This window comes from Caretta caretta, chromosome 1, assembly GCF_965140235.1.
Source record: "Caretta caretta isolate rCarCar2 chromosome 1, rCarCar1.hap1, whole genome shotgun sequence".
Taxonomy (NCBI): Eukaryota; Metazoa; Chordata; order Testudines; family Cheloniidae; genus Caretta; species Caretta caretta.
Genome location: NC_134206.1, coordinates 10,563,892 through 10,579,818, shown reverse-complemented (window position 1 = coordinate 10,579,818; position 15,927 = coordinate 10,563,892). Strand labels below are relative to the sequence as shown.

The 15,927-nt window shown below is 45.9% G+C and overlaps 1 protein-coding gene across 1 annotated transcript in view; it reads left to right on the top strand.

Annotated features, from left to right (window-relative positions):
* The window catches only part of LOC125631701 (disintegrin and metalloproteinase domain-containing protein 20-like), a 174,285-nt gene that overhangs the window by 49,171 nt on the left and 109,187 nt on the right, over positions 1–15,927 (top strand). The window contains exon 8 of the mRNA XM_048838772.2: positions 14,346–14,417. Within this exon, the coding sequence (XP_048694729.2) occupies positions 14,346–14,417 (72 nt within the window). The remainder of the gene's footprint in view (positions 1–14,345; positions 14,418–15,927) is intronic.

The following is a 15,927-nucleotide window of genomic DNA, read 5'->3' as shown; positions in this document are numbered from 1 at the left end:
TGGTCCATGCTGGAGCTCTTCGGTGATTCTGGGACTGCATGGTCTTCTGTGATGATGAGCTCTGCATGGTGACCTGTGTGGGTGAGCTCGCCACGCTGGCCAAACAGGAAATGAGATTCAAAAGTTTGCAGGCCTTTTCCTGTATACCTGGCCAGTGCATCTGAGTTGAGAGCGCTGTCCAGAGCGGATAGCTCCCGGAGGCCAATACCACCGAATTGCATCCACAGTACCCCAAATTCGACCCGGCAAGGCCGATTTCCACGCTAATCCCCTCGTCAGGGGTGGAGTAAAGAAATTGATTTTAAGAGCTCTTTAAGTCAAAAAATAGGGCTTCATCATGTGGATGGGTGCAGGGTTAAATCGAGATAATGCTGCTAAATTCAACCTAAACTTGTAATGTAGACCAGGCCTAAGGCCTCGGCAGGGGTGCCCTCTCAGATGCCTTTCTCCTGTCATGGGTGGGGGATCTGATGTACACATTCCCACCAATTCTGCTGATCATCAGGGTCTTATCAAAAGTGACAAGGCGCGAGTCATTATGATCGCCCCGGTGTGGCATTGCCAGCACTGGTTTGGCACGCTCATGGATCTGGCCATGGCTGCTCCATGGCCACTGTCCAGTTTCCCGGACCTAATCTCACACAACCACGGTTGGCTCCTGCACCCAAACCTTCCCTCTCTTCACCTCATGGCTTGGCTGCTGTGTGGATCAACCCAGAGGAACAGGCCTGCTCTAGTCAGGTACAACAGGTTCTCTTGGAAATCAGAAAGCCCTCCACCTGAGCGACTTACCTGGCAAAGTGGAAGCAGTTTTCCTGCTGAGGGTTGGAGTGAAGCATCTCCCCGACCCGGTCATCTCTTCAGTTCTTCCTGGATTATCTGCTCCACCTAAAGCACGAAGTCCTCATGCTTTTTTCCATCAAGGTGCACTTGGCAGCCATATCAGCCTTCCACCCACGTGTCCAGGGCAAATTGGTGTTCTCGCATGAGATGTCGATCCGGTTCTTAAAGGGCCTTTGTCAAGGTTCCTCCCCCACTCTGAACTCTAGGGTACAGATGTGGGGACCTGCATGAAAAAACCCCCTAAGCTTATCTTTACCAGCTTAGGTCAAAACTTCCCCAAGGTACAAAATATTACACCCGTTATCCTTGGAATGGCCGCTACCACCACCAAACTAATACTGGTTACTGGGGAAGAGCTGTTTGGACGCGTCTTTCCCCCCAAAATACTTCCCCAAAACCTTGCACCCCACTTCCTGGACAAGGTTTGGTAAAAAGCCTCACCAATTTGCCTAGGTGACTACAGACCCAGACCCTTGGATCTTAAGAACAATGAACAATCCTCCCAACACTTGCACCCCCCCCTCTCCTGGGAATGTTGGATAAAAAGCCTCACCAATTTGCATAGGTGACCACAGACCCAAACCCTTGGATCTGAGAACAATGAAAAAGCATTCAGTTTTTTAAAAGAAGACTTTTAATAAAAAATAGCAGTAAATAGAAATAAAGAAATCCCCCCTGTAAAATCAGGATGGTAGATATCTTACAGGGTAATTAGATTCAAAACATAGAGAACCCCTCTAGGCAAAACCTTAAGTTACAAAAAAAGTACACAGACAGAAATAGTTATTCTATTCAGCACAATGCTTTTCTCAGCCATTTAAAGAAATCATAATCTAACACATACCTAGCTAGATTACTTACTAAAAGTTCTAAGACTCCATTCCTGTTCTGTCCCTGGCAAGAGCAGCACACAGACCCTTTGTCCCTCTCCCTCCTCCCAGCTTTTGAAAGTATCTTGTCTCCTCATTGGTCATTTTGGTCAGGTGCCAGCGAGGTTACCTTTAGCTTCTTAACCCTTTACAGGTGAGAGGAGCTTTCCCCTGGCCAGGAGGGATTTCAAAGGGGTTTACCCTTCCCTTTATATTTATGACAGCCTTGAAAAGCTCTTCCTGCTGGTCCAGGACTCGGTTCCCCATGGGATCTCAACCAGGTCCTCTCTAGGCTCACAGGCCTGCCCTTTGAGCCTATGGCTTCTTGTTTCATGGAAAGTTGCTTTCCTTGTAGCCATTACCTCGGCAAGGAGTGTATCTGAGATTAAGGCCCTGACTTCAGAGCCTCAGTATACAGTGTTCTACAAGGACAAGGTCCAGCTGCAACCTCATCTGGCTTTCCTGCCTAAGGTGGTGTCCCCTTTTCATGTCAACCAGGTTATCTTCCTCCCAGTGTTCTGTCTGAAGCTGCAGTCAACCAATGAGGAGAGGCAGCTACATACATTGGATGTCCGGCGTGCCATAGCATTCTACCTGGAGAGCCCCAAGCCCTTCCACAGACCGACCCAGCTCTTTATCACAACAGCGGACAGGATGAAGGGTCTCCCGGTGTCCTTGCAGAGGATCTCTAATTGGATTACCACCTGCTTCCAGACCTGTTGTGAGCTGGCTTAGGCCAAGCCACTGCCTATAGTGAAGGCCCACTCCTCAGTGGCCTTCCTGGTGCATGTTACTATCCATGACCTCTGCAGGGCTGCAACATGGTCTTTGGTACACATGTTCATGATGCACTACACCATCATCCAGCAAGCAAGAGATGACACTGGATTTGGCAGAGCTGTGTTGCAATCAATATGTCCATGAACTCCTACCTGCCTCTGGTGGTACTGCTTGGGAGTCACCTACAATGGAACAGACATGAGCAAGCACTCAAAGAAGAAAAGACAGTTATCTTTTTTTGTAACTGGTGTTCTTCGAGTTGTGTTGCTCATGTCCATTCCATGACCCGCCCTCCTTCTGAACTGTCAGTTTCTGACAAGAAGGAACTAAGGGTGGGGAGAACCTGTAGCACCCCTAATACCACGGCATACATGCACCACTCCAGAGGGCACCAGAGCCAGTCCCCTACGTTACCAATGAGGGAAAAACTTCCAGCACCGGTGCATGTGTCAAGCACACACATCTACAATGGAATGGACATGAGCAACACATCTCGAAGAACACCATTTACAAAAAAAGGTAACTGTTTTTTTAAATCAGTAATATAGAAGAGAACATAAAATCAGCATTGATAAAGTTTGCCAATGACACCAATTGGAGGAGTGGTAAATGTTGAGGACAGGTCACTGATACAGAGCAGTCTAGATTGCTTGGTAAGCTGGGTACAAGCAAACAATGTATGTTTTAATATTGTTAAATGTAAACGTATAACTCTAGAAACAAAGAATGTAGGCCATACTTACGGGATGGGGGACTCTATCCCAGAAAGTGGTGACTGAAAAAGATTTGACCATAGTCAAGGTTCCTTCCCCACTCTGAACTCTAGGGTACAGACGTGGGGACCTGCATGAAAGATCCCCTAAGCTTATTCTTACCAGCTTAGGTTAAAAACTTCCTCAAGGTACAAACTTTGCCTTGTCCTTGAACCCTATGCTGCCACCACCAAGCGTGTTAAACAAAGAACAGGGAAAGAGCCCACTTGGAACATCTTCCCCCAAAATATCCCCCCAAGCCCTACACCCCTTTCCTGGGGAAGGCTTGATAAAAATCCTCACCAATTTCCATAGGTGCACACAGACCCAAACCCTTGGATCTTAAGAACAATGAAAAAGCAATCAGGATCTTAAAAGAAGAATTTTAATTAAAGAAAAAGTAAAAAAGAATCACCGCTGTAAAATCAGGATGGTAAATACCTTACAGGGTAATCAGATTCAAAACATAGAGAATCCCTCTAGGCAAAACCTTCAGTTACAAAAAGACACAAAAACAGGAATATACATTCCATTCAACACAACCTATTTTACCAGCTATTTAACAAAAGGAAATCTAACGCATTTTTAGCTAGATTACTACTAACTTAACAGAAGTTCTGAAGAGCATTCCTGACCTGGTCCCAAGAAAAGCATCACACAGACAGACAGGCCCTTTGTTCCCTGCCCCACTTCAGCTTTGAAAGTATCTTGTTTCCTCATTGGTCATTTTGGTCAGGTGCCAGCGAGGTTATCTTAGCTTCTTAACCTTTTACAGGTGAATGGGTTTTGCCTCTGGCCAGGAGGGATTTAATAGTACTGTATACAGTAAGGTGGTTACCCTTCCCTTTATATTTATGACAGCCATCATGGCAGATAATCAGCTGACCTCCCAGTGTGATGCTCTGGCCAAAAGGGCTAATGTGATCCTTGGATGCATAAATAAGGGAGTCTCATGTATGAGTAGAGAGGTTATTTTACCTCAGTATTTGGCACTGCTGCAACCACAGGCATGCAGGAGTGAAATCAGGAAGGCCAAATAACACTTGGAGTTGCAGCCAGCAAGGGATGTTAAGAGTAACAAGAAGGGTTTCTACAGGTATGTTAACAACAAGAAGGTGGTCAGGGAAAGTGTAGGGAGGCAACCTAGTGACAGAGGATATGGAAAGAGCTGAGGTACTCAATGCTTTTTTTGCCTCTGTCTTCACAAACAAGGTCAGCTTCCAGACTACTGCACTGGACAGCACAGTATGGGGAGGACGTGACCAGCCCCCTGTGGAGAAAGAAGTGGTTCAGGACTATTTAGAAAAGCTGGATGTGCACAAGTCCATGGGGCTGAATGCACTGCACCCAAGGGTGCTAAAGGAGTTGGCGGATGTGACTGCAGAGCCATTGGCCATTATCTTTGAAAACTCATGGCAATCGGGGGAGGTCCCGGAGGAGTGGAAAAAGGCTAATGTAGTGCCCATCTTTAAAAAAGGGAAGAAGGAGAATCCAGGGAACTACAGGCCAGTCAGCCTCACCTCAGTCCCTGGAAAAATCATGGAGCAGGTCCTCAAGGAATCAATTCTGAAGCACTTAGAGGAGAGGAAAGTGATCAGGAACAGTCAGCATGGATTCACCCAGGGCAGGTCATGCCCGACTCACATAATTGCCTTCTATGATGAGATAACTGGCTCTGTGGATGTGGGGAAAGCAGTGGATGTGTTATTCCTTGACTTTAGCAAATCTTTTCGTATGGTCTCCCACAGTATTCTTGCCAGCAAGTTAAGGAAGTATGGACTGGACGAATGGACGATAAAGTGGATACAAAGCTGGCTAGATTGTCGGGCTCAACAGGTAGCGATCAATGGCTCCATGTCTAGTTGGCAGCTGGTATCAAACAGAGTGCCCCAAGGGTCAGTCCTGGGGCAGGTTTTGTGCAGTATCTTCATAAACGATCTGGAGGATGGGGTGGATTGCACCCTCAGCAAGTTTGCAGATGACACTAAACTGGGAGGAGAGGTAGATATGCCGGAGAGTAGGGATAGGATACAGAGGGACCTAGACAAATTAGAGGATTAGGCCAAAAGAAATCTGATGAGGTTCAACGAGGACAAGTGCAGAGTCCTGCACTTAGGATGGAAGAATCCCATGCGCTGCTACAGACTAGGGACCGAATGGCTAGGCAGCAGTTCTGCAGAAAAGGAACAAGAAGCTGGATATGAATCAACAGTGTGCCCTTGTTGCCAAGAAGGCTAATGGCATTTTGGGTTGTATAAGTAGGGGCATTGCCAGCAGATTGAGAGATGTGATCATTCCCCTCTATTCGGCATTGGTGAGGCCTCATCTGGAGTACTGTGTCCAGTTTTGGGCCCCACACTACGAGAAGGATGTGGAAAAATTGGAAAGTCTAGCGGAGGGCAACAAAAATGATTAGGGGTCTGGAGCACATGTTTTATAAGGAGAGGCTGAGGGAACTGGGATGATTTAGTCTGCAGAAGAGGAGAATGAGGGGGGATTTGATAGCTGCTTTCAACTACCTGAAAGGGGTTTCCAAAGAGGATGGATCTAGACTTTCTCAGTGGTAGCAGATGACAGAATGAGGAGTAATGGTCTCAAGTTGCAGTGGGGGAGGTTTAGGTTGGATATTAGGAAAAACTTTTTCACTAGGAGGGTGGTGAAGCATTGGAATGGGTTCCCTAGGGAGGTGGTGGAATCTCCTTCTTCAGAGGTTTTTAAGGTCAGGCTTGACAAAGCCCTGGCTGGGATGATTTAGTTGTGGATTGGTCCTGCTTTGAGCAGGGGGTTGGACTAGATGACCTCCTTAGGTCCCTTCCAGGGAAAGGTATAACGTGATCCATTGGCTGGAAATTGAAGCTAGACAAATTCAGGGTCAAAATAAAGTGTAAATTTTTAACAAGGGAAGGTAATCAACCATTGCAATGACTTACACAAGGGTCATAGTGCATTCTCCCTCACTGACAATTTTAAAATTAAGATTGTAATTTTTTTAAAAGAATCATAGAATCATAGAATATAAGGGTTGGAAGGGACCCCAGAAGGGCATCTAGTCCAACCCCCTGCTCGAAACAGGACCAATTCCCAGTTAAATCATCCCAGCCAGGGCTTTGTCAAGCCTGACCTTAAAAACCTCTAAGGAAGGAGATTCTACCACCTCCCTAGGTAACGCATTCCAGTGTTTCACCACCCTCTTAGTGAAAAAGTTTTTCCTAATATCCAACCTAAACCTCCCCCACTGCAACTTGAGACCATTACTCCTCGTTCTGTCATCTGCTACCATTGAGAACAGTCTAGAGCCATCCTCTTTGGAACCCCCTTTCAGGTAGTTGAAAGCAGCTATCAAATCCCCCCTCATTCTTCTCTTCTGCAGGCTAAACAATCCCAGCTCCCTCAGCCTCTCCTCATAAGTCATGTGTTCTAGACCCCTAATCATTTTTGTTGCCCTTCGCTGGACTCTCTCCAATTTATCCACATGCTTCTTGAAGTGTGGGGCCCAAAACTGGACACAGTACTCCAGATGAGGCCTCACCAATGTCGAATAGAGGGGAACGATCACGTCCCTCGATCTGCTCGCTATGCCCCTACTTATACATCCCAAAATGCCATTGGCCTTCTTAGCAACAAGGGCACACTGCTGACTCATATCCAGCTTCTCGTCCACTGTCACCCCTAGGTCCTTTTCCGCAGAACTGCTGCCTAGCCATTCGGTCCCTAGTCTGTAGCTGTGCATTGGGTTCTTCCGTCCTAAGTGCAGGACCCTGCACTTATCCTTATTGAACCTCATCAGATTTCTTTTGGCCCAATCCTCCAATTTGTCTAGGTCCTTCTGTATCCTATCCCTCCCCTCCAGCGTATCTACCACTCCTCCCAGTTTGGTATCATCCGCAAATTTGCTGAGAGTGCAATCCACACCATCCTCCAGATCATTTATGAAGATATTGAACAAAACCGGCCCCAGGACCGACCCTTGGGGCACTCCACTTGATACCGGCTGCCAACTAGACATGGAGCCATTGATAACTACCCGTTGAGCCCGACAATCTAGCCAGCTTTCTACCCACCTTATAGTGCATTCATCCAGCCCATATTTCCTTAACTTGCTGACAAGAATACTGTGGGAGACCGTGTCAAAAGCTTTGCTAAAGTCAAGAAACAATACATCCACTGCTTTCCCTTCATCCACAGAACCAGTAATCTCACCATAAAAGGCGATTAGATTAGTCAGGCATGACCTTCCCTTGGTGAATCCATGCTGGCTGTTCCTGATCACTTTCCTCTCATGCAAGTGCTTCAGGATTGATTCTTTGATGACCTGCTCCATGATTTTTCCAGGGACTGAGGTGAGGCTGACTGGCCTGTAGTTCCCAGGATCCTCCTTCTTCCCTTTTTTAAAGATGGGCACTACATTAGCCTTTTTCCAGTCATCCGGGACTTCCCCCGTTCGCCACGAGTTTTCAAAGATAATGGCCAATGGCTCTGCAATCACAGCCGCCAATTCCTTCAGCACTCTCGGATGCAACTCGTCCGGCCCCATGGACTTGTGCACGTCCAGCTTTTCTAAATAGTCCCTAACCACCTCTATCTCCACAGAGGGCTGTCCATCTCTTCCCCATTTTGCGATGCCCAGCGCAGCAGTCTGGGAGCTGACCTTGTTAGTGAAAACAGAGGCAAAAAAAGCATTGAGTACATTAGCTTTTTCCACATCCTCTGTCACTAGGTTGCCTCCCTCATTCAGTAAGGGGCCCACACTTTCCTTGGCTTTCTTCTTGTTGCCAACATACCTGAAGAAACCCTTCTTGTTACTCTTGACATCTCTGGCTAGCTGCAGCTCCAGGTGCGATTTGGCCCTCCTGATAACATTCCTACATGCCCGAGCAATATTTTTATACTCTTCCCTGGTCATATGTCCAACCTTCCACTTCTTGTAAGCTTCTTTTTTATGTTTAAGATCCGCTAGGATTTCACCATTAAGACAAGCTGGTCGCCTGCCATATTTACTATTCTTTCGACTCATCGGGATGGTTTGTCCCTGTAACCTCAACAGGGATTCCTTGAAATACAGCCAGCTCTCCTGGACTCCTTTCCCCTTCAAGTTAGTCCCCCAGGGGATCCTGGCCATCCGTTCCCTGAGGGAGTCAAAGTCTGCTTTCCTGAAGTCCAGGGTCCGTATCCTGCTGCTTACCTTTCTTCCCTGCGTCAGGATCCTGAACTCAACCAACTCATGGTCACTGCCTCCCAGATTCCCATCCACTTTTGCTTCCCCCACTAATTCTACCCGGTTTGTGAGCAGCAGGTCAAGAAAAGCGCCCCCCCTAGTTGGCTCCTCTAGCACTTGCGCCAGGAAATTGTCCCCTACGCTTTCCAAAAACTTCCTGGATTGTCTATGCACCGCTGTATTGTTCTCCCAGCAGATATCAGGAAAATTAAAGTCACCCATGAGAATCTGGGCATGCGATCTAGTAGCTTCCGTGAGCTGCCGGAAGAAAGCCTCATCTACCTCATCCCCCTGGTCCGGTGGTCTATAGCAGACTCCCACCACTACATCACTCTTGTTGCACACACTTCTAAACTTAATCCAGAGACACTCAGGTTTTTCTGCAGTTTCGTACCGGAGCTCTGAGCAGTCATACTGCTCCCTTACATACAGTGCTACTCCCCCACCTTTTCTGCCCTGCCTGTCCTTCCTGAACAGTTTATAACCATCCATGACAGTACTCCAGTCATGTGAGTTATCCCACCAAGTCTCTGTTATTCCGATCACGTCATAGTTCCTTGACATCACCAGGACCTCCAGTTCTCCCTGCTTGTTTCCAAGGCTTTGTGCATTTGTATATAAGCACTTGAGATAACCTGTTGATCGCCCCTCATTCCCAGTATGAGGCAGGAGCCCTCCCCTCACAGACATTCCTGCCTGTGCTTCCTCCCGGTATCCCGCTTTCCCACTTACCTCAGGGCTTTGGTCTCCTTCCCCCGGTGAACCTAGTTTAAAGCCCTCCTCACTAGGTTAGCCAGCCTGCTGGCAAAGATGCTCTTCCCTCTCTTCGTAAGATGGAGCCCGTCTCTGCCCAGCACTCCTCCTTCATGGAACACCATCCCATGGTCAAAGAATCCAAAGCCTTCTCTCCGACACCACCTGCGTAGCTATTCGTTGACTTCCACGATTCGACGGTCCCTACCTAGGCCTTTTCCTTCCACGGGGAGGATGGACGAGAACACCACTTGCGCCTCCAACTCCTTTATCCTTCTTCCTAGAGCCACGTAGTCCGCAGTGATCCGCTCAAGGTCATTCTTGGCAGTATCATTGGTGCCCACGTGGAGAAGCAGGAAGGGGTAGCGATCCGAGGGCTTGATGAGTCTCGGCAGTCTCTCCGTCACATTGCGAATCTTGGCCCCCGGCAAGCAGCCGACTTCTCGGTTTTCCTGGTCAGGGCGGCAGATAGATGACTCAGTCCCCCGGAGGAGAGAGTCCCCGACCACCACCACCCGCCTTCTCCTCTTGGGAGTGGTGGTCGTGGAACCCCCAACCTCAGGACATAGCATCTCATGCCTTCCAACCAGCGGAGTCTCCTTCTGCTTTCTCGCCCCAGACATATCATCTGGTCCACTCTCCGCAACGATACCTGTGGAGAGAACATGAAAGCGGTTAGTTACCTGTGTCTGTGTTACTGGAACCCGGACATTCCGCTTACCTCTTCTGGAGGTCACATGTTGCCAAGCTTCTTCACTGGCCTCTTGGCTCCTCTGTGCAACCTGCTCTATATCTGTAGAGCTTTGTGCCCCTAGAAGCCTATCCTGAGTTTTGTCCAGAAAATCCTCAGTTTCTCGTATGCAACGCAGGGTTGTTATCTGTTGCTCCAGACCTTCAATTTTCTCTTCCAATATGGAGACCAGCTTGCACTTTGTACAGAGAAAGTCGCTTCTGTCCTGTGGAAGAAAGACAAACATGGCACATCCAGTGCAGGTCACAACAGCTGAACCCCCCCCTTCCATATCACCTTCCTACTATGAGCTTCCTCAGAGCAGTTTGCAAGACGTAAGCCTCACTGGGCTCACTCCAGGCGAACTCCCAGGCAAACTCCTGCTGTGAGCTGCTCTGCTGTCCCCTGCTGCTCAGCTGGTTCGCCGCCGCTCAGCTTGTTCGCGAAGCTCTGTCTATTTTTAAACAGCCAGGCTTCCCTGACGCAAACAAACAGACACCCTACTGCCCGCCCCCTGCAGGCTAGCAGCCAATCAGACACTCACTCAGGCTCTCACACTGCCCCCCCAGCAAACACACGCTCGGATGTGCTCTAGGAATTATTTTGGGCAGGTTTTATAGCCTAAGTGATAGAATAGGTGAGACTAGATGACCACAATGGTCCCTTTTGGGCTTGAAATTTATGAATGAAGGAAAAAGTTCACTTATACAATGTGCCTGACCATGAAATATAATTGTCATTTGTCACTAGCTGTGGTTGTAGTTGTTCAGCCTCTGTGAAAATTATATTGATTAAGGCTGGATGAATCCACTCAAGATTGAGGAAGGGGTCTTAAATTATATCTAGAAGAATATGTTCTGAAATAAAATCCACAGACTGCCTCCTGTTGGCATCGGTTCTGCACCAATACGTTGTGGATTGTTTTCCAAAAACACCCACTCAATATGCAGCAACAGTCACAAAAGCTAACAGAATGTTGGGAGTTAGGAAAGGAATAGATAATAAGACAGAAAATATCATATTGCCTCTGTATAAATCCATGGTACACCCACATCTTGAAGACTGCACACTGATGTAGTTGTTATGTCTCAAAAAAGATATATTGGAATTGAAAAAGACACAGAAAAGGACAACAAAAATCATTAGGGGTATGGAACAGCTTCCATATGAGAACAGATTTAATGAGAATGAGACTTTTCAGCTTTGAAAAGAGATGACTCATGGGGGATATGATAGAGGTCTATAAAATCATGACTGGTATGTAGATTGTAAATAAGGAAGTGTTATTTATTCCTTCTCTTAACACAAGAACTAGGGGTCACCAAATTATATTAACAGGCAGCAGGTTTAAAACAAACAAAAGGAAGTATTTCTTCACAAACTGCACAGTCAATCTGTGGAACTCTTTGCCAGAGGATGTTATGAAGGCCAAGACTATAACCAGGTTTAAAAAGGAACTAGATAAGATCAAGGAGGATAGGTCTATCAATGGCTGTTAACCAGGATGGGCAGGGATGGTTTTCCTAACCTCTGTTTGCCAGAAGATGGGAATGGATGACAGTGGATGGATCACTTGATGATTACCTGTTCTGTTCATTCCCTCTTGGAGCACCTGGCATTGGCCACTGTTGGAAGACAGGATAGTGGCTAGATGGACTATTGGTCTGATCTAGTATAGATGTTCTTATGTTCTAATACATATTTTGCTCAAATTTATAAGTTGTTGTTATTATATAATAAATAAGGCTAAGATTTAGTCATGGGGATTTTTAGTAAAAGTCATACACAGGTCATGGGCAATAAACAAAAATTCATGGCCCCGTGACCTGTCCATCATTTGTACTATAAATACCCCTAAATCTTTGGTGTTTTGGGGGGCTCTGGGGGTGCAGCTGCTGCTCTGGAGGGGTTTTTCTGGGGCACCCACTGGTGCTGGGGGGGTCTCTGGGGCACCCGCTAGTGTTGGGGGGGGGCCTCTGGGGTGCCCATTGGTGCTCAGGCAAGGGGCTCTGGGACACCTGCTGGTGCTCAGAGTGGAGGCTCCATGGTACCTGCTGGTGCTTGGGGGGAGAGGGGCAGCCTGCGACAGCAGCAGCCACTGCTGGCTGGGAGTGGCCCTGCCATTCCCAGACCACGGCAGCTGCAGCTGGTGGGAAGCAGCCCCGCCAGCCCAGGACCACGGCAGACACTGCTGGTGGGAGATAGCCCAGAACCGCCACTGTTGCTGGTGGGGGGGCGGTGTGGCTGGCCCCAGATCCACCAGAGCTGCTCGGGCGACCATGGGGTCAATTGCTCTTGCTGGCTGTAGAAGTTATGGAGGTCCCAGAAAGTCATGGAATCTGTGACTTCCATGACCTCTGTGACAGACTCGCAGCCGTAATAATAAATAATAGATAATAAAAGGCTTGAAGCTAAAATAGGGAATTATAGTAGCTAATTTGTGAGTTCTTAATTTACTAGAAATTATTAGCTATTTTTAAAATAGGCTATGGAATTTCATTGTTGTGACTGCTTCAAAAATATTTCTGTGCAGCAGCAGTTACTATACCAAATCCTTGCTTAGAAATCATTAGCCATGTCACTCTTCAATATAATTTGGGTGATTTGAAAACTATGAGAAAAATTGTTATGGGGCACATATTGAGCTACAGGAGAGAAATAATAAGATCATCTTCTGCTTTTCATATTGTATTTACTTAACTACTTCTATCTCTAATTACATAGAGAGATATGAATACCTAAGAAGAAGAAACTAGCCAAGCCTGTACTCTGATATTACTACAAGTTTAGGTGATGTATGTATATACATGCAGTGGAGGGGAATCACAGCTGTAGCTCATATTGTAGACATAGCCATAAATGCAGAACTGGATTTACTTCAGCTAAATGCACTGACAGGGTAAAAATGCTCCTGCACAGAGGCTCGATGAACAGACATTTATAACGTAAAACAATCCCTAGAGTGACTCCAGCTAGAGTGGTACTAAAAAACCCTTGATACACCTCCAGAAATGTTTGTGCCAAACGTGTCGCTGTAATACCAGTGTGGATGTAGTTACATTGCTATGGGCAATATATGACTCTGCAGTGCGGATACTCAAAGGAGGGTTTGTAAAGCACATATTTGCATGTATGGGAGCTCAGACACCTGTAAACTCTGTAGTGTAGATAGACCCTTAATAGGTGTCCCTGCATTTGTCTGTATTAAAATGGGCTTAGTTAACTAAGCAATCCAGATAGTTCTGTGTAACGGAACTGTCTTTATTATAAACTTTACTAGTGATGAGAAACCAATTTAAAATTATTCAAGATCAAATATGCCTACTGGGAGGGGGGAGACCCAAAATGAACAAAACTAGAAATGTTTCAAGTAGAGAAACAACATGAAGAAAGAAAATCTCCACACTCTGAATGGAGGTGAATGCATGAGTGAGAATCCAAACATAATGTAATCTTCTCTTCTCTAAAAATAATACCAACCATTATTCCCACTCTTGCAGAGCTAGAAGCTCAAATAAGGCTGCAATGAGTAGCAATCAGCTTAAGTGGTGATTTGATCAGCCTGTAACATTGGGAGATGACTTCTGATAGTAGAAGATTCTCTAGTCTACCAGACACAGACATAACAAGACTTAATGTCTGGAAATTGAAGCTAAATAAATTCAGGCTGGTAAATTTTAACAAGGAAGTTAATTAACCATTGGAACAACTTATGAGGGGACATGGTGAAGTTTTTTAATCAAGATTGGATGAGTTCCTAAATGATATGGTCACTCCAAACTGAACATGAGCTTCCAATGTGATACTGTGGCCAAAAAGGCTAATGTGATCTTTGGATGCTTAAACAGGAATCTTCAGTAGGAGCAGAGAGGTTATTTTGCCTCTGTATTGGGTACTGGTGCAACCACTACTGGAATACTGAGTCCAGTTCTGGTGTCCACAATTCCAGGAGGATGTTTGATAAACTGGAGAGGGTTCAAAATGCCACCATGAGAATGATTAAAGGATTAAAAACATGCCTTGTAGCAATAGAGTCATGGAGCTCAATCTATTGAGCCTTAACAAAGAGAAAGTTAAAGGAGTGACTTCATCACAAACTATAAGTATCTACATGGAGAACAAATATTTGACAATGGACACTTCAATCTAGATCAAAGGGTGAAAATCCTGACAGAATATATTCAGAGGAGCAAAATCACAAATATAATTGTCATGAAAATGGAAAAAGTAAATGAATAACAAAAAATGAGAAGTGAAATGATATGTAGGCATATTTGTGTGAATTAAAGTTAATTTGAAAAGATTTTTTCATGAAACATCTGTTGCTGTTTAAAGATCTCACATAGAATTAATTCTCTGTTCAGAATGGAGATTCTAAGATGTTTTGGTCTTTTTACTCCTAGTTTCGCCACGAAGATTCCAATGAAACTTTGTTGACATTGAAGATGCTCCAGTATGTACATTTAACAGACGAGGTGAGTTATTTACTCTTATTTATTATGGGCACAAATGTGACTGACATTGTACATCTGCACTGGGGAATTGGGACATAAGAGGCCCTCTTAGCCCCTATACAGGTTACCTGTATAGACTGTTGCATCTCTGGTGTAGATTAAGTCCAAATGATGTATCACCTTCTTTCCCATTGAAAGCAGGGCCTGTCATAATTTGAGGAGGAATTCTGTATTTTGGAAGAAATCAAGCTAGCTTTGTCTCCATGCTCCCACTAATTATCATCTTCATACCCTGTTTAAAAGTTCTAAGTGTTTTATCTACTAGGTCATTGGAAACTGATGGTAAGGGGAAATTTAAATATGTTTTATCGCATTCCTGTTGTTGCTCCACTTTAGGTGAGTCTGCATCCCTGCACCTGTGATCAGAGCTTCTTAGTAGTAGTGCCCATTTGGGCCATACGTATCCCCCCCCCCCCCATTTTGTGTTGCCCCCGGCGGCTATATGGCACTGTGCGGCCAAACCGCCCTCAGTTCCTTCTCCACCGCCTTTGGCCTGAGATGGAGCCCTTGGCAGCACCTCCTTAGTTTCTTCATGTTTACCTTTTAGAGTTAGTATTAGTATAGTTATACAGTAGAGTTAGCTATAGCTACCCTCCTCTCCCCCATTTATTTCTTTTTAAAAAATCAATTATTAGTTACCGGTAAAATTCTGTTCACCCTTATAGGGTTGTCTAGTTTTCACTTCTTTCACCTGAGGGTGATCCCATGTATGATGAAATGAAGTTGACCTCACATTTAATGATCTCAAATTCATGCTTAGGATTCCTGTTTCTGATGCAATAGTAGGTGGACCAATTGTACAAACTGTGTTTAGTAGCCTTCCATCCAAGGGAAGGTTCTTGTTGTGCCACTTTCCCTTTAGAGATTATCTTTCCTGTTTCCTGCAGGCATGGAGTAGAACCACTGTTCAACAAAACATAGTCTATCTGCGATGGTGGTGCAGTCCCCACACTGTAGAAGCCATGAAAGAGTTGATAAGTGGATCAGTTATGTCTCCAGCCACAACTGTGTCCAATTAGCATCAGCTCGGATAAAAGTCCCCAAATTAGGCAGAATACATGGCTGCCAGAGAGGCTGAGAGCTTGAGGAAATGGGCAGCAGCAGACTGGGAAGAAGCGGCCCAAGGAGACAGATCTCTGTGGGGAGAGGATTAGAGAGTAGCTCTGTGAAAGATGCTTGTAAACAGGCATAGATGGAAGCAACCCAGGGAAGCAGCAGGGGATTGTATGAAGCAGACTTTAGCTGATTAACACAGGGACCCTGGGCTGGAATCCAGAAGGAAGAGAGGATTAGCCTGGGTTCCCCTCCCACTCTCCACAGAAGAGAGGTGTGAGCCTCGGGAGTAAATGGGCAAGGAAAACTGAGCCTAAATTAGGTCTGAAGGCCTGGTCAAAGGTCATTAGACTTTAGATTTATTTGGACTTTTTGTTTCCCTGGGAGGGATGAGGCTCTAAGTGACTTGGTCCAGCAG